The 25,253-nt window shown below is 37.6% G+C and overlaps 1 protein-coding gene across 1 annotated transcript in view; it reads right to left on the bottom strand.

Annotated features, from left to right (window-relative positions):
* Positions 1-1,468: 1,468 nt before the first annotated feature.
* Positions 1,469-25,253, bottom strand: part of SEPTIN14 (septin 14) — a 115,942-nt gene continuing 92,157 nt past the window's right edge. The window contains exons 9-10 of the mRNA XM_033110640.1: positions 24,349-24,481; positions 1,469-1,648 (exon numbers count right to left, since the gene is read on the bottom strand). Coding sequence (XP_032966531.1) covers positions 1,469-1,648; positions 24,349-24,481 — 313 coding nt within the window. The remainder of the gene's footprint in view (positions 1,649-24,348; positions 24,482-25,253) is intronic.

Below are 25,253 nucleotides of genomic sequence, written 5' to 3'. Positions count from 1 at the left end.
CACAGCCAGTCCTGCTTCCACAGTTCCCTCTCTGTCAGGTGGGGTCTTTAGTCCCGCTCCCCACATAGGAACGCAGGACATGGTGAGGCCCAAAAGGAACACCCACAGAGCCATAGATAGGGGAGTCATACCCTATAGTCTCGCTGGCGGCTGGGTTGGAGACACAGGAAGCAGTAGCCACACTATCTACAAACTGCCGTCCACTTCTCTCTGCCAACCAACATCACTTGCTAGCTGCAATCTGCCGTGCTAACTGCAATCTGCACTTGCTACCTCAGCCACCATCTTCTTGCTAGCCCCCATTTTCTCTGCTAGCATAGCCATGGCAGTTATACTAGTGGCCAATGGCTCTCTGGTTACAGCTGATGGCCAACTAGCCACAGCTGATGGCCATCCAATCACAGTTGATGGCCATTTACTACCTGAGCCAGCACCTTTCCATATGAGGCCGAGAGCCTGGAAACTGCACTCCTGGCTCTGTCCCCACAGCTGTCAATCTGTGTCTGCGAACCACAGTTCTCAGAACTACAAATATTCTGTTCTTTTGATATGACACTGCTACTGTTGCAGTTCTAGCACTGGGCAGATGGGGTCGGGGCGAGTTCTGGGAAAGTAGGGAGGGGGCAGCTAATCTCGTGCCTAAGGCTTCCATTCTCTGCTCTGCAGTGAGGGCTTAAACCACTGTTTTCAGTCTTCTTCCCTCAGTCTTTTCCCTGAGGTCTCTGCTGTGAGCGTTGGGTTCAACCATGTTATATGCTGTCCCCTGAGCCCTGTGGGCCATAAGCGGAGCCCTAGCAGTCTGAGTTTTTCCCTCTCCCACAGCTGTGATAGTTCCAGGATGCAGTGAGCTTGGAGCACTGAGCTAGGTCTGCGCCCTGTGCCCGCGTGGGCCCATCTCTGCTCTTCTTCCTTTCCTCCTCCCCTACTCACGCAATTTGCCCACCTTTAGGTTATTTCTGTAGTGTGCCTCTTAGTCTTAACTGTCTGCTGTCCAGGGAGTCTTTTGTGGCTTATAATTGTTCAATTTGTTGTAAATTCCTGGGGAGATTTCAAGAGGCTCGCCTCATGCCGCCATTTTTATCAAACTACTAGATTTTTTTTTAAAGCAACCATACTTGTATACTGGAGCCATAGGCAGTGCTTTGTAAAAGAATTTCTGCTGCTAATCAACACTTTTTACACTGTGTTATAGATTTCTTTGATTTTATTTTTATTTTTGCAAATACTTATTGAGTATCAACTCTATGCTAGTCTTTGTTCTAAATGTTGAGGATACAGCAGCTAAAAAGATAGTCAAGGTACCTGATTTCAAGGAGTTCACATTCTAGTTGGGAGACACATACAACAAGCAGACAAATCTTTAAAATTAATAGAATTTTAATCAGAGTAAAATCTATGAAGACAATCTCACAGAAAGATAGGATCAAGAGTTATAGGGCTCCACAACATAGACAATGGTAAGAGAGGGCTATTTCTTACGTTCTTTGTCCTTTTTTATACTGGTGCAACCCTGAGTCTGGAACGTTTCAGAGCCAGACTTCATTTTATAAAAATTTATAATTTCTTCTTCCAATTGTCGTTTTTCCTCCTCAAGTTTTATTGTCTCCTCTTGTTGGACTCTTTTAAGTTGCTCAAACTTGTCTTGTAACTGTGAAACAAATATGCAGTTATGACTCAAAGCACACTATTGTGGCACATCTCCAGGAACAAGCTTGTTTTTTTTCCTAGTTATCAAACATATGTTAATCATCAGAGTAGAGCTTGATCTTAATAACAATTTCTTTTCTTTTTATTATTAATGCTCCCCTATCCTGCAACCCCAACATTCTTTTTTAATAACAATTAAAAATTTTTATGTTTAATCATTTTATGTCTTCATCAATTGAATTTTAGGTGTCCCCAAGGAGCCAAATGTAATAAAATCCACAACTATAAAACATTTTGCTTTTTCTAATGAGGTATATTTTCACTCTATATTGCCCCACAAATCTCTTCGAATAAAATTTGATAGATTCATGCTCACTAAACATATATACATGAAATTATAGCATGGATTTTGAAACATTTGTTGAGACTTTAATAGATGAATACCTTTTGAAAGCAAGTTATAATTTTCTTGTTGAGTAAAATTAGCATAATTACAGGATAAAAATTTTCAAGGACCTTATTCAGTTAATTTGTATTTACTTGTCAGGTATTTTTTAATCTGTGGGATTTACAATAAATCAAATTAGCCCGATAAAAGACATGATATCACCTTGGATTCCATTAGAGATTGGCTTGGGTCTTTAATGTAATTTTATTCAACAACACAAAGACTGCTTCTATGCACCAGAGGAGGTATGTGTTTTAAAGCTATCACTTGTATGTCATAAAATTATAGAGGGCAAGTGTCATGCGGGGAGTCACGCGGGGTCTCTGGTCCCGCTCCCCACATAAGAACGCAGGACATGGTGAGGCCAAAAAGGAACACCCACGGAGCCATAGGTAGGGGAGCCATACCACTATACTCTCGCGGGTGGCTGGGTTGGAGACACAGGAAGCAGAAGCCACAGAATCCGCAACCCACACTCTGCCACACTCCACGCTTGCTAGCTTAGCCTCAGCAGTTAAATCAGCGGTTAATGGCTAACTAGCAACAGCCAATGGCCAACTAGTCACAGCTGATGACCATCTACTGTCTGAGCCAGCACCTTTCCATGTGAGGCTGAGAGCCTAGAAAATGCTCTCTGGGGCTCTGTCCCCACAGCAAGCTTATTTGCACTTTAACTTTTTTGAAAAACAAATAGGCTAGGGAATTCCACTGCCATAATATTAATCAGCTGGTGTATATGGTGGTGAAAAACACAGTGTTAACACCAGTGGTTTTAAACTCTAGGTGTCCATTAGAATTATTCAGTGATCTTGCAAATCTCCCAATGTTCAGGCTGCACACAGATTAATTACATCAGACTATCTAGAGATGAAATCCAGGGACCCATGCTTTACAAAAAAATTCCCAGGTGATTTTAGTGAGCAGCAAATGTTGAGATCTGTGCTTCTAAATAAAATTTTTTTGGTTTCCTGGAGTAAGATGTCTCTTGGAATTACGTCTTCAGCCCTGAGAAACAAATAACCATCTGGACACAATAGCAAGAAGAATTGGAAATGCCAGGGATATGAGAATGTAGTATCTGTAAATGACAGCAAAAATCATTGAGAAAATGTTTAACTTAAAGGTGGGAGGGTGAGAGTGTAAGTCAGAAAAAGCTAAACTTCATCTTAATATATAAATATTTCAAATATCAACTACTCTGGTGAAAAGCTTGAAGTTTTCCCCCAACTCAGGTACGAGACAGAGATGTGCCCTCTCTCCATTCCTTTTCACTATTGTACTAGAAGTACTTAGTAATGCAATGAAGTAACAGGACATAAAAGTTATACAGATTGGGAAGGAGGACATAAAACTGTCTTTTCCACAGATAATATGATCATCAATGTAGAAAATCCAAAAGAATTGACAAAAAACCTCCTGGAACTAAGAAAAGATTATAGCAAGGTTGCAGGATCCAAGCTTAATACACAAAGTTTAATTGTTTTTTTATATACCAGTAATGAACAGTAGAATTTGAAATTAAAACACAATACCAATTGTATTAGAACCCCCCAAAATGAGATACCTTAGTATAAACCTAACAAAAGTATACAGGATGCATATGAGGAAAACTACAAAACTTTGATTTTAAAAAAAAAAAATCAGAGAAGTATGGAGAGGTAGTCCATATTCATGGATTAAAAAGATTTAATGTTGTGAAGATGTCAATTCTTCCCACATAATCTAGAGATTCAATGCAATCCAAATCTAGATTCCAGAAAGTTATTTTATGGATATGGACAAGCTGATTCTAAAGTTTATGGGGCAAAACAAAAGGTCCAGAATACCCACCACAATATTGAAGGAGAACAAAGGTGGAGGACTGATGTCACCCAGCTTTAAGACTGACTATAGTAATCTGACTAAAATTACAGTGATCAAGATAATATGATATTGGTAAAAAATAGAAAAATAGATCTATGCAACAAAGTAGCCTAAAAATAGATGCACATATATATGGTAAATTAACTAAGAAGCAAAAATAATCAATTCAACAAGTGGTGCTGGAACAACTGAACATTCACATGCAAAAATATGAATCTAGACACACACTTACACTCTTCATAAAAACTGTTAATAACTCAAATGGGTCATAGACCTAAATGTAAAATGCAAAACTATAAAACTCCTAGAACATAATAAAGGAGAAAACCTAGATGACCTTGGATATGATGATGTTTATAGATATAACTGTAGACACAACCCATGAAAGAAATAATTGATATGCAGGGATTTGTAAAATTAATTCTTTTTCTGCAGAAGAAAATGTTAATAAAATTATAAAAGAACCAAAAACTGGCAAAAATATTTGTAAAAGACAGGTGACATAGGAATGTTGTGCAAAATATACAAACAACTTAAAATTCAGCAATAAGAAAACAACAACCTGATTAAAAATGGATCAAATAGCTTAGCAGACACCTCCCCAAAGAAGACAGACAGATGGCAAATAAGCACACAATAATATTCCCCTTCAGGAAAAAGCAAATTCAAACAACAATGAGATACCATGACACACCTATTAGACTGGCCAAAATTCAAAACAACCAACAACAAATGTTGGTGAGGATGTGGAGCAAAGGGAATGCTCATACAATGTTGGTGAGAAAGTATTGTAATCTAAAAAAGGTTTGTAAGAAAAAAACCTTTAATCCCATTCATTTGTTTTAGCTTTTACTTCCCTTCCTTTGAGGTCAAATTCATAAAATCCTCTTTGAACCCAAGGTCTATAAGTTTGCTATACCTATGTTTTCTTCTATGCAATGTATTGTTTGAGGTCTCATGTTTAGGCCTTTGATCCATTTTGAGTTAATTTTGCTACATGGTACAGCCTATATGGAAGGCAGTATGGAGGTTCCTCAAAAAATTACAAATACAATTACAAACTAAATCAACAATTCCTCATTTGGTATATACCGCCCAAAATCTGAAAACATTTATTTCATTGCCTCTTTATTTACAGTGGCCAAGACGTGAAAACAACCAAAGAGTCCTTCGATAGATGATTGGATAAAAAATATGTAGTATATATACACCATGCAATACTATTCTGCCATAAGAAAAGACAAAATACTGCCATTTGCAACAACATGGATATGTCTGGAAATTATTATGCTGGCCAAAATAAGTCACACAGAAAAAGCAGAGAACCATATAACTTTACTGATATGTGGGTTATAAAACTGAAAGCAACAAAGAAAAAAGACCGAAAAATGAAAAAAAACAAAACTCACAGACAATAGTTTGGTGGTACCAGAGGGTAAGGGGGATGGGGGATGGTAGATGAGGGTAAATGAGATCAAATACATGGTGATGGAAGGAGAACTGACTCTGGGTGGTGAAACACAATGTGATATATAGATGATGTATTACAGAATTTTCCTCTTGAAATATATATGATTTTATTAACAATTGTGACCCTAATAAACTTTAATTTTAAAAAAAAATTAAAAAGAGAAAAGAAAAAAAAGACAACTTGCTACTGAAACCCAGAAATCAACTCATAGCACAAGTATGGATAATTTGTGACAAGCAAAAATATCAAAAAATGAAGGAAGGTAAAAAAAGAAAAACACAACCATAAAAGGGGAGAGAGTAAAGGTCTGAAACTGCAAACAGGAATAGAGATCAGAAGCATAATGAAGAAAAAAGATTACTGTATCTATGAAACTTTCTTTCAATTAAACTTAATGAAAACAGCTCAAAAACAAAAAATCCAGATCAGAAAAATATAACTTAAAAAAAGAAGAAACATAGAGGAAAATGTAGAATACCATCCCACTGAAATAAAAGACAGCAAAAAAAATGCAAACAATGAAGACACCATCCTATTAAAAAAAAAAAAAAAAGACTGCACGTCATCAAAATGGCGGCGTGAGGTGAGCCTCTGTAAAGCTCCCCTGGATTTTACAACTAATCAAACAATAACTCCACAAAGGACTCCCTGCACAGCAGACAGGCAAGACGAAGAGGCCCACTACTGAATTCACCTAAAGGTGGGCAAATCACGTGAGCTGGGTAGGAGGGAAAAGAGAAGTGCGGAGACAGAGCCGCAAAGGCTCAGGACACAGACCTAGCTCAAAGCTCCAAGCTCGCTGCATCCCGGAACTACTACAGCTGCGGGAGAGGGAAGAACTCGGACTGCTAAGGCTCCTTTCATGGCCCAAAGGGCTGAGGAGGCAGCATATAACATGGCTGAACCCAACGCTCATGGCAGAGACCTCAGAGAAAACCCTGAGGGAAGAAGGCTGAAAACGGTGGTTTAAGCCCTCACTGCCAAGCATTGAACGGGAAGCCTTAGGCACTGAGACTAGCCACCCCCTCCCTACCCTCCCAGAGCTCGCCCTGCCCCCACCTGCCCGGTTCTAGAAGCAGAACAGTAGCAGTGTCAGATCAAAAGAACAGAACAGGCTGTTCTGAGAACTGTGGACCGCAGACACAGATTCGCAGCCCAACTAGTTCAAGCAAAGGGGAGGCAGCTGTGAAAGCAGGACCGGCTGTGGTAGTGGTCACCGCCATTGCTCTGAGCCACGTCTCACAACTCACCCCACCCCTGGCCTCACCTATCTGGACGGATCCCTGCAGGAGTAAACAGAACTGCATACAGAAACTGCAAACAGAAACATACAGGCTCTGAATCTGGTGCAGGAAGAGCTTTGGAACTTCAAAAGCTCTCCACATACCCACGCGGACACTGTGCCCTGTGACCCAGGCGAACTATTAACTTTCGCCTGGGAGAGGAGAAGCCCGTCTCCCAGGGAATCCCCCAATTGTGTGAGAAGCTGGAATAGTGCACAGAAAACATAGCACTACCGTGTGAGAGAGAAGAAAAAAGGCTGCAGTCGAAGAGAAAATAAAACATTCTACCAATAAGTACTGGAAAACAAAAGAAAGACCTCTTCCTATCAACCTGTTGCAGAAGCCACTCCGGTAGATGTCTAGGAAGAGAAACAATAAATCAGTAATTGCCATGAATAACCAAGGCAAGAAGACAGCTTAGAAAGAAAGTGAAAAGTCTCCAGGAAAGGAACTTAAAAATATGGAAATACGTGACTTAAATGACAGAGAATTCAAGATTGCAGTTCTGAAAAAACTAAACGAGATGCAAGAAAACACAGAAAGCCAGTTTAATGAACTCAGAAACACAAACAAAGAACACCATGAGCATTTGATGAAAGAGATTGTAACTTTAAAAAAGAACCAAATAGAATTTCTGGAGATTAAGAACTCAATAGAAGAAATTAAGAATGAAATAACCAGCTTAGGTAGTAGAGTTCACCAGATGGAGGAAAGAATCAGTGACATCGAACATAGAAACCTGGAAATTACACAGATGGAAGAAGAAAGAGACTTGAGAGTTAAAAGAAATGAAAGAACTCTACAAGAACTTTCTGACTCTATCAGAAAGAGCAATAAAAGAATAATGGGCATACCAGAAGGAAAAGAAAGAGAGAAGGAAACAGAGAATATATTCAAACAAAATGTTGATGAGAACTTCCCAAACTTGTGGACAGAACTGGATCCTCGAATCAAGAAGCAAATAGAACACCTAATTACCTCAATCCCAACAGGCCTTCTCCAAGGTACATTGTATTGAAGCTGTCTAAAATCAAAGACAGAGAAAGAATCCTCAAGGCAGCCAGGGAAAAGAAGACGGTAACCTACAAAGGAAAGCCCATTACATTATCATCAGATTTTTCAGCAGAAACTCTACAAGCCAGGAGGGAGTGGAACCAAATATTCAAACTATTGAAAGAGAAAAATTATGAGCCAAGAATAATATATCCAGCAAAGATATCCTTTAGATATGAAGGAGGAATAAAGACTTTTCCAGACATACAGAAGCTGAGGGAATTTTCTAATACAAGACATGCACTACAAGAAATACTAAAGGAGGCTGTTCGACCACCATCAACAGGGAAAATTTGTGGCAAACAAAACATAAAAAAGGGGGAGAGTAAAGGCCTGAACTGGAATATGGGAGTGGAGAAAGTAAGCGTGCTGAAGAAAATGGAATACTCTGAATATCAAACTTTCTTTTACATAAACTTAACGGTAACCACTCAAAAAAAAATCCAGAACTGAAACATAAATGTAATATTAGAAGAAACAGAGGGAAACATCATAAAATCCCACCACACAGAAATAATAGACAACAAGAAGAAGGCAAAGAAACAATGGAGACACAGCCTTACCAGAAAACTGAAGATAGAATGACAGGAAATCCTCACATATCAATAATCACCCTAAATGTATATGGACTGAAGTCACCAATAAAAAGTCGTAGAAGATTGGATTGAAAAACTAAACCCAACCATATACTGTCTCCAAGAGACACATCTCAGCTACAAGGACAAGCACAGACTCAAAGTGAAAGGGTGGAAATTGCCACTCCAAGCAAATGGTATCCAGAGAAAATCAGTGTATCCATAATGATATGGGATGAAACAGACTTCAGGGTGAAAAAGATAACAAGAGACAAAGATGGACATTTCATAATGGTAAAGGGGACTATACAACAAGAAGACATAACAGTCATCAATATTTCTGGCCCCAATCAGGAAGCACCGAAATATGCCAAGCAACTACTAACAGAACTAAAGGGAGACATTGACCAAAACACAATTATACTAGGGGACTCAAATACATCATTGACAGCTATGGATAGATCATCCAAACAGAAAATAAATAACAAAATAGCAGCCCTAAATGACACATTAGATGAAATGGACATAATTGACATATATAGAGCACTTCATCCTAAAACATCAGACTATACATTCTTTTCTAGTGTACATGGAACATTGTCAAGGATAGACCATATATTGGGACATAAAATCAGCCTCAGCATATTTAAGAAGATTGAAATCATACCAAGCATATTCTCTGATCACCAGGCTTTGAAATTGGATATCCACTGCAAAAAGAAAGCAGGAAAAAACACAAATACATGGAGATTAAACAACATACTTTTAAAGAACGACTGGGTCAAAGAAGAAATTAGAGGAGACATCAAAAGATACATAGAAACAAATGACAATAAAAATACATTCTACCAAAATTTTGGGATGCAGCGAAAGCAGTTTTAAGAGGCAAATTTACATCATTACAGGCCTATCTCAAGAAACAAGAAAAATCCCAAATAAATAACCTCATGTTACACCTTAAAGAACTAGAAAAAGAAGGACAAGTGACACCCAAGGTTGGCAGAAGAAAGGAAATAATAAAAATGAGAGTAGAACTAAATGAAATAGAGAACAAAAATATAAAAAATTAATCTGACAAACAGCTGGTTCTTTGAAAAGATTAACAAAATTGACAAACCCTTAGCTAGACTCACTGGGATAAAAAGAGAGAAGACACTAATTAACAAAATCAGAAATGAAAACGAGGAATTTATCACGGACACCACAGAAATACAAAGGATCATCCAAGAATACTATGAAGGACTATATGCCACCAAATTCAATAACTGTCATGCGGGATGGCCTGCAGGGTCTCTGGTCCCGCTCCCCACACAAGAACACAGGATATGGCTAGGCCAAAAAGGAACACCCACGGAGCCATAGGTAGGGGAGTCATACCACTATACTCTTGCTGGCGGCTGGGTTGGAGAAATGGGAAACAGGAGCCACACAATTCCCACCCTCACTGTGCCGCTTGCTAGCTCAGCCACCATCTTCTTGCTAGCCCCCATTTTTTGCTAGCCTAGCCACGGCAGTTATATTATTGCCCAATGGCTCACTGGTTACAGCTGACGGCCAACTAGCCACAGCTGATGGCCATTTGATCGCAGTCGATGGCCATTTACTACCTGAGCTAGCACCTTTCTATGTCAGGCCGAGAGCCTGGAAACTGCTTTTTGGGGCTCTGTCCCCACAATAACCTAGAAGAAATGTACAAGTTCTTAGAAACATATAGCCTTCCAAGGCTGAACCATGAAGAACTGGAAAATCTAAACAGAGCGATCACCAGTATCGAAATTGAATCAGTCATCCAAAAACCTTCCCAAAAGCAAAAGTCCGGGACCAGATGGCTTCATTAGTGAATTCTACCAAACTTTCAAAGAGGATCTAATACCAAACCTGCTCTAACGCTTCCAAAAATTTGAAGAGACAGTACTCCCTAACTCATTTTTGAGGCCAACATTATCCTGATAACAAAACCTGGTAAGGACAACACAAAAAAAGAAAACTACAGACCAATATCTCTGATGAATACAGATGCAAAAATCCTAAACAAAATTTTAGCAAATCGAATACAACAATGCATTAAAAAGATTATTCATCACGACCAAGTGGGGTTCATCCCAGGGGCACAAGGATGGTTCAACATCCGCAAATCCATCAATGTGATACATCACATAAAAAAAATAAAGAACAAAAATAATATGATTATATCAATTGATGCAGAAAAAGCATTTGACAAGATACAACAACCATTTATGATTAAAACACTTAATAAAATAGGTATAGAAGGAAAATACCTTAACATAATAAAGGCTATATAGGACAAGGCCTCAGCTGATCTCATAATTAATGGTGAAAAACTGAAGCCCTTTGCTCTACGTTCAGGAACACGACAGGGCTGTCCCCTAACACTTCTGCTTTTCAACATAGTGTTGGAAGTCCTTGCCAGAGAAATCAGGCAAGAGAAAGAAATAAAAGGCATCCAAATTGGGAATGAAGAAGTTAAATTATCACTCTTTACATATGACATGATGGTATATATAGAAAACCTACACCCTAAAGAAAACCCTAAAGACTCCACCAAAAAGCTATTAGAAACAGTCAACGAATACGGTAAAGTTGCTGGCTACAATAGCAATGTACAAAATTCCATTGCATTCGTATATACTAACAATGAAATCACAGAAAAAGAAATACAAAAATACACTGTTGGTGGGAAAGCACACTGGTGCAGCCGTTATGGAAGGCAGTGTGGAGGTTCCTCAAAAAATTACGATTAGAATTACCATATAACCCAGCAATCCCTCTCTTGGGTATCTACACAAAAAATCTGAAAAACGTTTATTCATAAAGACATGTGTGCTCCAGTGTTCATTGGAGCTTTGTTTACGGTGGCCAAGACATGGAAACAACCAAAATGTCCTTCAACAGATGAATGGATAAAGGAGCTGTGGTATATATACACAATGGAATACTATTCGGCAATAAGAAAAGATGATATAGGAACAATTGTGACAACATGGATGGATCTTGAGAGTATAATGCTAAGCGAAATAAGTTAGACCAGAAAAAGCAGAGAACCATATGATTTTACTGATATGTGGTATATAAACCAAAAACAACAAAAGAACAAGACAAACAAATGAGAAACAAAAACTCATAGACACAGACAATAGTTTAGTGGTTACCAGAGGGTAAGGGGGTGGGGTGGGAGATGAGGGTAAGGGGGATCAAATATATGGTGATGGAAGAACTGACTCTGGGTGGTGAACACACAATGGTATTTATAGATGATGTAACACAGAATTGTACACCTGAAATCTATGTAGTTTCACTAACAATTTTCACACCAATAATTTGAAAAAAAAGATACAATGGTAGGAAATACTCATACATCAATAATCACTCTAAATGTAAATGGACTGAACTCACCAATGAAAAGTCAAAGAGTAGCACATTGTATTAAAACACTAAAGCCTAACCATATGCTGCCTCCAAGAGACACATCTCAGCTACAAGGACAAGCATAGATTCAAAGTGAAAGGGTGGCAATTGACACTCCACACAAATAGTATTCAGAGTAAAGCAGGTGTGGCTATATGGATATCAGATGAAAGAGGCTTCAAGATAAAAGAGGTAAAAAGAGACCAAGATGGACATTTCATAATGATAAAGGGGATTATACAACAAAAAGACATAACAGTCCTCAATATTTATGCCCCCAATCATGGAGTACCAAATACACAAAGCAATTACTAACAGAACTAAGGGAGAAATTGAACAAAGCACAATATTAGGAGACCTAAAAACATCATTGACAGATATGGATAGATCATCCAAACAGAAAATAAAGAAAGAAATAGGAGCCTTAAATGACACATTAGATGAAATGGACTCAGTTGATATTTATAGAGCACTTCATCCTAGAACATCAGATTATACATTCTTTTCTAGTGTACATGGAACATTCTTAAGGATAGACCATACATTGGTACATAAAATGAGCCCCAGCAAATTTAAGAAGATTGAAATTATACTAAGTATAATTCTCTGATCACAAGGCTTTGAAATTGTATATCAACTGCAAAAAGAAAGCAGGGAAAACCACAAATACATGGAGTTTAAACAACATACTTTTAAAGAACGACTGGGTCAAAGAAGAAATAAGAGGAGAGATCAAAAGATACATAGAAACAAATAAGAAGAAAAATACATTCTGCCAAAAATTTTGGGATGCAGCGAAAGCAGTTTTAAGAGGAAAATTCATACCATTACAGGACTATCTCAAAGAAGAAGAGAAATCCCAGATAAATAACCTCATGTTACACTTTAAAGAAGTAGAAAAAGAAGAACAAAGGAAACCCAAAATCAGCAGAAGGAAGGAAATAATAAAAATCAGAACACAACTAATTAAAACAGAGAACCAAAAAACAATAGAAAAATTAATGCAACAAAGAGCTGGTTCTTTGAAAAGATTAATAAAATTGACAAACGTTGGCTAGAGTCACTAAGATAAGAAGAAGAGAAAAAACACAAAAAAGCAAAACCAGAAATGAAAAAGAAGTTACCACATATAGGATAGAAATACAAAGGATCATCCAAGAATACTATGAAGGATTATATGCCACAAAAATCAATAACCTAGAAAAAACAGACCTGTGCTTAGAAACATATAGCCTTCCTAGGCTGAATCACGAAGAATTGGAATTTACTGATCAACAGTAAAGAAATTTAATCTGTCATCTGAAACTTCCCCAAAAGCAAAAGTCGGGATGAGACGACTTCACTAATGAATTCTATCAAACATTCAAAAAGATCTAATACCTGTCTTATTCAAAGTCTTGCAAAAAATTGAAGAGACAACTCCCTAACTCATTTTCTGAGGCCAACATTACCCTGATACCAAAACCTGGTAAGGATTACCCTCAAAAAAAAAAAGTACAGACCAAAACTTTGATGAATACAGATGTAAAGGTCCTAAACCAAATTCTAGCAAATCAAATGCAATAAGACATTAAAAAGATTATAAATCACAATCAAGTGATTTCCACTTGATTCATCCCAGGGTTCATCCCAGGTTCATCCCAGGGTCACAAGGATGGTTCAATATACATAAATCAATCAATGTGATACTCCACATAAACAAAATAAAAGACAAAAAATACATGATTTTATTAATAGATGCAGAAAAGGCATTTGACAATATGCTACACACATTCATGGTTAAAACACTTAATAAAATGTGTATAGAAAAAACATTAACATAATGGTCATATATCACAAACCCTCAGAAAATATCATAATTAATGGTGAAAAACTGAAGCACTTCACTCTACATTCAGGAAAAAGACAGGGTTGTGCCCTATAACAACTGCTATTCAACATATACTGGAAGTTCTAGCCAAAGCAATAAGGCAAGAGAAAGAAATAAATGTCACCCGAGTTGGGAATGAAAAAGTTAAATTGTCACCTTTTTCAGGTGGCTAGGAGCTATATATTGAAAACACTAAAGATTCCACCAAAAAGCTATTAGAAACAATGAACAAATACAGTCAAGTCACCGGCTACAAAATCAACGTACAAAAATCCATTGCATTCCTATATACTCACAATAAAATCTCAGAAAAAGAAATAAAAAAAACAATTCCTTTTGCATTTGAACCAAAAAATAAAATACCTAGGAATAAACATAATTAAAGATGTGAATGACCTATACACTGAATACTATAGGACATTTTTAAAAGAAATTAAAGAAGACAAAAAGAAATGGAAAGGTATTCCATGTTCATGGATTGGAAGAATCAACATAGTTAAAATGGCCAAATTATCCAAAGCAATATACAGATTTAACGCAATCCCCATCAAAATTCCAATGGCACTTTTTTTTTTAAAGAAGTAGAACAAAAAAATCATCAGATTGTATGAACTACAAAAGAACCCAAATGGCCAAAGCAATCCTAACAAAAAGAACAATGCTGAAGGTATCACACTCCCTGACTTCCAGCAGTACTGCAGGGCAACAATAATCAAAACAGCAAGGTATTGGCAGAGAAACAGGCACACAGACCAATGAAATAGAACTGAAAACCCAGAAACAAATCTACATAAATACGGACAGATAATTTTCGACAAAGCCAAAAACGCACAAGGAGGAAGAGACAGCCTCTTCATTATATGGTGCTGGGAGATTTGGAAAGCCACATGCAAAAGAATGAAACTAGACTGCCATCTGTCACCATGTACCAAAGTTAATTCAAAATGGATCAAAGACCTAAACATAAAACCTGAAACAATAAACTGCATAGAAGGAAACATAGGTACTAAACTTATGGACCTTGGATTCAAAAAGGATTTTATGAATTTGACCTCAAGGCAAGTAAAAGCTAAAATAAATGAAAGGCACTATATCCACTAAAAAGCATCTGCACAACAAAGGAAACCATCAGCAAAATAAAAAGGCAATCAACCCAATGTGTATCAATATTTGTGAAGCACACCTCTGATAAGGGGCTAATATCCAAACTATATGTGGAACTCATACAGCTCACCAACAACAACAAAAAATCCAATTAGAAAATAGGCAGAGGACCTGAATAGACATTTCTCCAAAGAGGACATTCAGATGGCCAATAGAAACATAAAAAGAGAAATGCAAATAAAACCACAATGAGATATCACCTCACCCCAGTCAGAATGGCTGTCATCAACAAAACAAATAGTAACAAGTGTTGGAGAGGCTGTGGAGAAAAAGGAACCCTCATACACTGTTGGTGGGAATGCAGACTGGTGCAGCCGTTATGGAAGGCAGTATGGAGGTTCCTCAAAAAATTAAGAATAGAATTATCATACTACCCAGCATTCCCTCTCCTGGGTATATACCAAAAATATTTGAAAACACTTATACATAAAGATATACGTGCTCCAATGTTCACTGCAGCTATATTTACAATGGACAAGACATGGTAACAACCAAAGTGTCCTTAGACGCATGATGGGATAAATAAGAGATGGTATGCATACATAATGGAATACCACTCTGCCATAAGAAAAGATGAAATAGTGTCATTTGCAACAACATAGATGGATCTTGAGATTATCATGCTAAGCGAAATAAGTCACACAGAAAAAGCAGAGAACCATATGATTTCACTGATATGTGGTATGTAAACCAAAAACAACAAAAGAAGAAGACTAACAAATGAGAAACAAAACTCACAGGCACAGACAATAGTTTAGTGGTTACCAGAGTGTAAGGGGGTATGACAGGGTGGTAGATGAAGGTAAAAGGGATCCAATATGTGGTGATGGAAGAACTGACTTTGGGTGGTGAATATACAATGTGATATATACATGATGTATTACAGAATTGTACACCTGAAATCTATGTAACTTTGCTAACAATTATCACTCCAATAAACTTAATTAAGAAAAACAACAACAACAACAACAACAAAATCTGGGGTAACAATACTTATACCAGACAAAATAGACTATAAAACACAGGCTATAAGAAGACACAAAGAAGGGCCCAGTATTCCCGCTTTTGAGTATTTATCCAAAGAAATGCAAAACACTACTTCAAAGGGACATGTGCATCTATCTATCTATCTATCTATCTTTTTATCTATCTATCTATCTATCTATCTATCTATCTATCTATCTATCTATCATCTATCTATATATATTTTGCAGCTTTATTTACAATAACTGAGATATTGTGTGCATCAATGGATGAGTGGATAAAGAAGATGTAATACAGGTTCGGAGTCATAGGAATGGCAGCAGCGGGGGGCACTTTCTGAGTTCTCCTCCAGATCTTATTACAAACGGGACCTATAACCCATCAAAGAACTCTTTGCTCATCACACAGAACAGCTAAGAGACTCGTGGAAGGATTACTTGAAGGTGTGCTAATTGGGCGAGCAGGGGAAGGAAGGAAGGGAGTGGAGTGAAAACGCGCAGGCCCACGGCAGAGTCCCGGCTGGTGGCGGCAGCAGTGGCAGCGGCGGAATCCTGGCCAGCGGCGGAGGCGGCAAAAACTGCGGTGGCACCCGCAGTTCCAAACACGCATGGGATCCCAGGGCGGAACACAGAATACAAAAACCAGGAGGTGGGCTCTTCCCCTGCGTCCCACAGCTGATCTCTCCCGCCGGGAGGGCGACTAGTGGGCCCCAGGTTGGACAAAGAACACAAACTCCATACCTGGGCCCCTCTTCCCTCTCTTCCAATCCTACCCCCCACCCCCGCCCTTCCAGAGACTTAAACTGGCCCCTGAACTGAGGAGTAGTGTCAGACTACAGAGGAGCCATAGTAGTGCTCAGGTTCTGGGAACACTGACAGGCAGCTCTGACCCAGGGAAGAGGCTGGGAAGAGTATGATTTTGGCTGGGCTAGGAGAGAAGAGACTCCTCCATCCTTAGCCACCAACTTTTCTGGCATGTGGAAGAGGGTGACGCGGCTGGGCTGGGAGACAGAAGACCCCTCCATCCCCAGCCCCCACCCTTTCTGGCCTGCTTAGGGCGGGGCAAATGCAACTGTGGAGGCACTCCCAGGGATCAGCAGTAAGCGGCAGACGCAGCTCTGGGCTTTCAGCAGCTCAGAAATCTCCCTCCTGCACCCCCCCATACACACACACACTGAAGAAGTGCCCTAAGACTCAGGAGTACTGGATACAAGGCTGGTGGTGCTACTCTCAGTGTGCATATGTGCAGGCAAGGGCAGAAACGGCACTGACTTTGTAAAAACTATCATCCAGACCACTCAGGCCCACGCATTCAACTCTACAGTCCCAAAGTCACTCTGGGCACCAGGTGACCGGCTCTGCCTGAGCAATAAACAGGGGGCTCTTTGGTACGGCAGAGGAAAACCTGGACATTAGTTGGTGGGCTTAAGCCAAGATTGGCGCTGCTTTTTGTTTTGTTTTGTTTTGTTGTGTTGTGTTTTGTCTTTATATCTTTGATGTCTTTACCTGTGTCGAGTGGGGGTATCAGGTGTTTTTACATGTGAATGTATTTGATTTTTTTACTTTGTTGTTATTGTTGTTGTTGTGCTTGGTGATTTGCTTTGTTCTGAAATTGCCCTACCAGGGCCCAGCTTAAGAGGCACAAGATTCAACATATCCAGAGGCCAACTCCAGACCAAACCAGAGTACCACCAGGTTTGACCTACAAGTCACACACGCAGAGGGAATTCTCTGCAGGCACAAGAGCCCATAGAGGCCAAACCACATTTAAGTGGTCAACCCTCACGCAGCAGAAAGCCCTGCAGTGGACAGAGCCAAGTCTCACAACGAGTCAGCCTAGGAGTTAACCCCACCGAATCACAAGCAAAACGCAATTAAAGATCTTCTTGAACAGGGCAATATACAAAACACAAGAGTCACCTTTGGGGCACACGCAGAGGAGAAGAACGAAGTAGTGCAAGTCAAATATAAAGGACACATACTACATAAGATAACCTAGCAAGAACTAAGAACTTTAGGGGATCTACCTAACACATCAAAGCAAACACAGAAAGTCAGCCAGAATGGGGAAACAAGGATACACGTCCCAAATAAAAGAACAGAAGAAACCTTCACAACTGGAACCAAATGAAGCAGAGGTAACCAACCTTTCAGAGACAGAGTTCAGAACATTGGTGAAAAGAATGTTTAAGGAGCTTAGAGAAGACATAAAGAAGGATGTAGAAATCATAACGAACAACCAGTTAGAACTAAAGAACACAATTACCGAAATTAAGAACTCACTTGAAGGAATTACCAGCACGTTAGATGAAGCAGAGGATCGAATCAGCGACTTAGAAGACAAGGTAGCAGAGATCACTCAAACGGAACAACAGAAAGAAAAAAGAATAAGAAACAATGAGGATGGCTTAAGAGACCTCTGGGATAACATCAAGCGCAACAACATGCGCATCATAGGAATACCAGAAGGTGAAGAGAGTAAGCAAGGGATTGAGAACATATTTGAAGTAATAATGTCCGAAAACTTCCCCAACCTGATGAAGGAAACCAACATACAAGCCCAGGAAGTGCAGAGAGTTCCAACCAGGATAAACCCAAACAAGTCCACACCAAGACACATTATAGTTAAAATGGCAAAGCTTAAAGACAAAGAGAGAATCCTAAAAGCAGCAAGAGAAAGACAGAGGGTTACATACAAGGGAACTCCCATAAGACTATCAAATGATTTTTCTACAGAAACATTGAAGGCCAGGAGGGAGTGGCAGGAGATACTCAAAGTGATGGAAAACAAAGACCTACAACCTAGATTGCTTTATCCAGCAAGGCTATCATTTAAAGTTGATGGAGAGATAAAGAGCTTTCCAGAAAAAAATAAGCTACAGGAATTTATTACCACCAAGCCAGCATTGCAAGAAATACTAAAAGGACTTCTGTAAATAGAAGAAAGATCAAAACAACCTAACTACAAATTTAAAAATGGCAATAACTATGTACCTGTCAATAATCACTTAAAATGTAAATGGATTAGATGCTCCAATCAAGAGACATAGGGTGGCTGACTGGATAAGACAGCAAGACCCTTGTATATGCTGTATACAAGAGACTCACCTCAGAACAAAAGATGCACACAGGCTGAAAGTGAAGGGTTGGAGTAAGATATTTCATGCAAATGGAAATGAGAAAAAAGCTGGAGTTGCAATACTTATATCTGACAAAATAGACTTTAAAATGAAGAACATACTAAAAGATAAAGATGGGCACTATATAATAATAAAGGGATCGATCCGACAAGAGGACATAACCCTAGTAAACATCTATGCACCCAACATAGGAGCACCTAAATATATAAAACAGGTACTGACTGACATTAACACAGAGATCAACAGTAACACTATTATTTTAGGGGACTTCAACACACCTCTGACAATAAGGGACAGGTCTTCCAGACAGAAAATCAATATGGAAACAACAGCCTTAAATGATACATTGGACCACTTGGATTTAATCGATATTTTCTGAACATTTCACCCCAATGCTGCAAAATACACGTTTTTCTCAAGCGCACATGGAACATTTTCCAAGATAGATCATATGTTAGGCCACAAAACAAGTCTTGATAAATTTAAGAAAATTGAAATCATACCAATTGTCTTCTCTGATCACAATGCTATGAAATTAGAAATGAACTACAGGAAAAAAACTGGAAGACACACCAATTCATGGACGCTGAATAACTTATTACTAAATAATGAATGGATCAAGCAGGAGATCAAGGAAGAAATCAAAAGATATCTCGAAACAAACGAAAATGAAAACACGACGACCCAAAATCTATGGGATGCCGCGAAAGCAGTTCTAAAAGGGAAATTCATAGCTTTGCAGGCCTACCTAAAGAAACAAGAAACATCACTAATCAACAGTTTTTCTTCACACTTAAGGGATTTGGAAAAAGAACAGCAAAATAAGCCCAAAGGGAGCACAAGGAAGGAGATAATAAAGATCAGAGCAGAAATAAATGAAATAGAAACCAGAAAAACAATACAAAAGATCAATGAATCCAAGAGTTGGTTGTTAGAGAAGATAAACAAAATCGACAAACCTTTAGCTAGACTCATTAAAAAAAGAGAGAGGACCCAAATTAATAAAATCAGAAACGAAAGAGGAGAAGTGACAACGGACACTGCAGAAATACAAAAAGTTTTAAGAAGTTACTATGAGCAACTATATGCCAACAAATTTGACAATTTGGAAGAAATGGACAATTTTCTAGAGGCGTACAACCTTCCAAGGCTAACTCAAGAAGAAACAGAAAACCTGAATAGACTGATTACTACCACGGAAATTGAATCAGTAATCAACAGTCTCCCAGCAAACAAAAACCCTGGACCAGATAGCTTTACAGGTGAATTTTACAAAACGTTCAAAAAAGAATTATCACCTATTCTCCTCAAGCTCTTCCAAAAAATCCAGAAGGAAGGAAGACTCCCAAACACTTTTTACGAAGCCACTATCACCCTGATCCGAAAATCAGACAAAGACACCACAAAAAAAGAAAACTACAGGCCGATATCTCTAATGAACATAGATGCAAAAATCCTCAACAAAATATTAGCGAACAGAATTCAGCAATACATTAAAAAGATCATTCACCATGATCAAGTGGGATTCATCCCTGGTATGCAAGGGTGGTTCAACATTGGCAAATCAATTAATGTGATACACCACATTAACAAAATGAAAAATAAAAATCACATGATCATATCAATAGATGCAGAAAAAGCATTTGATAAAATCCAACAGCCACTTATGATAAAAACCCTTAAGAAAGTGGGAATAGAGGAATCATATCTCAACATAATAAAGGCCATATATGACAAACCCACAGCTAACATCATACTCAATGGGGAAAAGCTAAAACCATTCCCCCTAAGATCAGGAACAAGGCAAGGTTGCCCACTATCTCCGCTTCTATTCAACATTGTGCTGGAAGTTCTAGCCACAGCAATCAGACAAGAAAAAGAAATAAAAGGCATCCAAATTGGTAAGGAGGAAGTAAAGTTATCATTGTATGCAGATGATATGATACTATATATAGAGAACCCTAAAGACTCCACCAAGAAGCAATTAGAGCTGATAGATGAATTTAGTAAAGTAGCAGGATACAAAATTAATATTCAGAAATCAGTTGCATTTGTATATACCAATAATAGAACATCAGAAGGAGAAATTTAAAAAACAATCCCATTTACAATCGCTCCAAAGACTATAAAATACCTGGGAATAAATTTAACCAAAGAAGTAAAAGATCTGTACTCAGAAAATTATAAGACACTGAAGAAAGGAATGAAGGAAGATATAAATAGATGGAAACACATATCATGTTCATGGATAGGAAGAATTAATATAGTTAAAATGTCCATACTGCCTAAGGCAATATACATATTCAATGCAATTCCTATCAAACTGCCAACGTCGTTTTTCACAGAAATAGAACATATAATCCTAAAATTTGTATGGGACCATAAAAGACCCCGTATAGCCTCAGCAATCTTGAGAAATAAAAACAAAGTGGGAGGTATAATAATACCTGACTTCAAATTATACTACAAGGCTACAGTAATCAAAACAGCATGGTACTGGCATAAAAACAGACACATAGATCAATGGAACAGAATAGAGAGTCCAGAAATAAATCCACGCCTATATGGCCAATTAATCTACGACATTGGAAGCAAGAATGTACGATGGGGTAAAGACAGTCTATTCAATAAATGGTGCTGGGAAACATGGACAGACATATGCAAAAAAATGAAGCTGGACCACCTCCTTACACCATATACAAAAATAAATTCAAAATGGCTTAAACTCTTAAATGTAAGATCTGAAACCATAAAATACCTAGAAGAAAATATAGGAAGAAACTTCACAGACATTACCCGGAGTAAGATTTTTACTGATATATCCCCTTGCGCGAGGGAAGTAAGAGAAAAAATAAACATGTGGGATTATATCAAACTAAAAAGTTTTTTCACAGCAAAGGAAACCATCAATAAAACAAAAAGAGATCCTACTGAATGGGAAAAGATATTTGCCAATGATATATCTGATAAGGGATTAATATCACAAACCTATGAAAAACTCACTCAACTCAACTCCACAAAAACAAACGCCCCAATTAAAAAATGGGCAGAGGACTTGAAGAGACATTTTTCTAAAAAGGACATACAGATGGCAAACAGACATATGAAGAAATGCTCAACCTCACTAACCATCAGAGAAATGCAAATAAAAACCACAATGAGATACCACCTCACCCCAGTCAAAATGGCTATCATCAATAAATCAACAAACAACAAGAGCTGGTGCGGATGTGGAGAAAAGGGAACGCTTGTGCACTGTTGGTGAGATTGCAGATTGGTGCAGCCACTATGGAAAACAGTATGGAGGTATCTCAAAAATCTGAAAATGGAACTACCCTATGATCCAGTAATTCCACTCCTAGGTATCTGTCCAGAGAAATCCAAAACTCCAATTCAAAAATCTTTATGCAGTCCTATGTTTATTGCAGCACTATACACAATAGCTAAGACATGGAAACAACCGAAATGCCCATCGGTAGATGACTGGATTAAGAAAATGTGGTACATTTATACAATGGAGTATTACGCAGCCATAAAGAAGAAAGAAATCTTACCATTTGCAACAACATGGATGGACCTAGAGAACATTATGTTAAGTGAAATAAGTCAGACAGAGAAAGATAAGTACCATATGATCTCACTTATATGCGGAATCTAAAGAAAAGAATAAGTGAATGAACTAATCAGAAACAGTTTTGGAGACAAAGAGGAGAAACTGAGGGTTGCTAGATGGGCGGGGGGGTGGGGGTAAGGGGGAAGGTGAGGGGATTAGAAAACAATCAGTAACCACAAGATGGCCACGGATTGAAAATTAATCTGGAGAACATAATCAATAATGTTGTAAAGATTTTGTAGGGTATCCGATAGACACATGTCCCATTTGGGAGACCATCTCAGGGAAGATGTAGATGCCTGATCACTGCACTGTACACCTGAAGCTGAACAATAATGGATGCCAATTATAATATTTTATATATATATATATGTATATATAGGTATGTATACATTTACAAGTGGCAGAGTACAGCATTGGGAGTGGAGACAGTGGAAATGGGATGGCTCGGTGCGATGTCAGAGAGATAGTGAATGGAGGGAGGGGGGTCCACAGTGTGAGGGATATAAATGAAACGTCTAAGTAAAAAACAAAACAAACAGACAAACAAACAAACAAACAAAAAATCTCATAGACACAGACAATAGTTTAGTGGTTACCAGAAGGTAAGGAGGGTGGGGGGTGGGAGATGAGGGTAAGGGGGATCAAATATATGGTGATGGAAGGAGAACTGACTCTGGGTGGTGAACACACAATGTAATTTATAGATGATGTGATACAGAATTGTACACCTGAAATCTATGTAATTTTACTAACAATTGTCACCCCAATAAATTAAAAAAAAAAGATGATGTAATACACACACACACACACACACACACACACACAATGGAATATTACTCAGCCATAAAAAATGAAATCTTGCCATCTGCAACAACGTGGATGAACTTTGTGGGCATTGTGCTGAGTAAGTCAAACAGAGAAAGACAAACGCCATATAATTTCATTTATATGTGGGGTATAAAGAACAAAATAAATAAACAAACAAAACTGTCACAAATTCATAGATACAGAGAACATTTTGATGGTTGCCAGCTGGGAGGAAGTTTGGGGGGATGGTCGAAAAAGGGAAAGGAGACACAGACAATAGTTTAATGGTTACCAGAGGGTAAGGGGGGTGGGAGGTGGGAGATGAGGGTAAGGGGGATCAAATATATGGTGATGGAAGGAGAACTGACTCTGGGTAGTGAACACACAATGGGATTTATAGATGATGTAATACAGAATTGTACACCTGAAATCTATAATTTTACTGTAATTTTACCTGTAATTTTACTAACAATTGTCACCCCAATAAATTTTAAAAAAAATTTTCCTCAAAAAAAAAAAAGGAGAAGAAAAAGTTAAAGGGATTAAGACGTACATATTGGTAGTTATAAAATAGTCATGAGGATGTAAAATATAGCATAAGGAATATTTTAAGTCAATATTTTAATAACTATGTATGGTATGAGATAGGTACTAGATTTATTGGGATAATCACTTCATAAGTTATATAAATGTCTAATCACTATGTTGTACACCTGAAACTAATATAATATTGTATGTATACGATAATTAAATTTTTTAAATTATTAAAATAAACAAACTACTAAAAAAGTTAAAAAAAAGCAATTTTTCCAAATCCTCTAGATAAAAATTACAGACTATAATTTTTTAAAGTCTGTGTTCAAAACCTACATGGTAAATAGCTAATTTTGAAAAATAGCAATGAGTCTCCCAAAACATCAACTAAATTATTGAGATTAAATACCCTAAATTAATAGGACACCTACAAATGAATACCAATTATATTAAACTGGAAATACTTGCCTCTTTTTCAGTTTCTTTAAATGTTATTTCTTTCTCCTTTACTCGCTGCATAAACTTTTGTTTCAACACTTCTTCTTCCCTCTGGCATTGATCATAGAACTCCTGTCTTTTGACTTCATAGATCTCTTGAAAACTACAAAGGAATTTTATTACTATTTTATTAAAATGCTAATATAAATAAAAGTATAATGTAAAAGTATATATTATATATTAAGTCTCATGTAAAGATATTTACCAATATTCTTCCATGTATAGAAATGGAAATTTCTATATCATGAAATATTAAAAAATGACGTAGGTGCAGTATTGAATATGACAATATACTAGAAATTTGAAAATAGTTACATCAGTGATTTCTAGTTCCCACAACTTTTTATTATATCATATTTCTTCACATCTTTTCACAATAAAATTTGGGAAAACCTCTCATTCTCAAAATAAATAAAATTTAAAAAGTCAGGTATCTTTCAAAGTATGATTTATTTAAGGTAGCTAATTCAATTTTGGTTGTCTTCAATGTGCCATAACTAATATAACTAGATTATATGACTATATGTTTTTGCAGCACAAATCCTATTCATCTTCAAAATAGCTGAGTACACCTACTTTCCAACTATTTTCATTTGATTTCCATAATATTATACTGTTGTTTTTCCTCTTTCCTCCATCCAACTCTCAATATTTATTGCATTCTTCTCAATATCCTTTGCCAGCCTTTGCCAATCTTTGCTACTATTTGTCAATTTTCTTCCTAAACTTCTCTTTTGGATACACACATTATTATATACATATACTGGATACACATATTTCAGAATATAAATGATTCCTTGCATTATGTTGCTCCTAATAATGTTCTCCATCTAACTTTGAAGATGATTGAAAAACATCAAATTCAGGATAACCCA

Source organism: Rhinolophus ferrumequinum, chromosome 7 (assembly GCF_004115265.2).
Source record: "Rhinolophus ferrumequinum isolate MPI-CBG mRhiFer1 chromosome 7, mRhiFer1_v1.p, whole genome shotgun sequence".
In the NCBI taxonomy this organism is placed as follows: domain Eukaryota; kingdom Metazoa; phylum Chordata; class Mammalia; order Chiroptera; family Rhinolophidae; genus Rhinolophus; species Rhinolophus ferrumequinum.
This window is presented reverse-complemented; position numbering and strand designations above follow the sequence as displayed.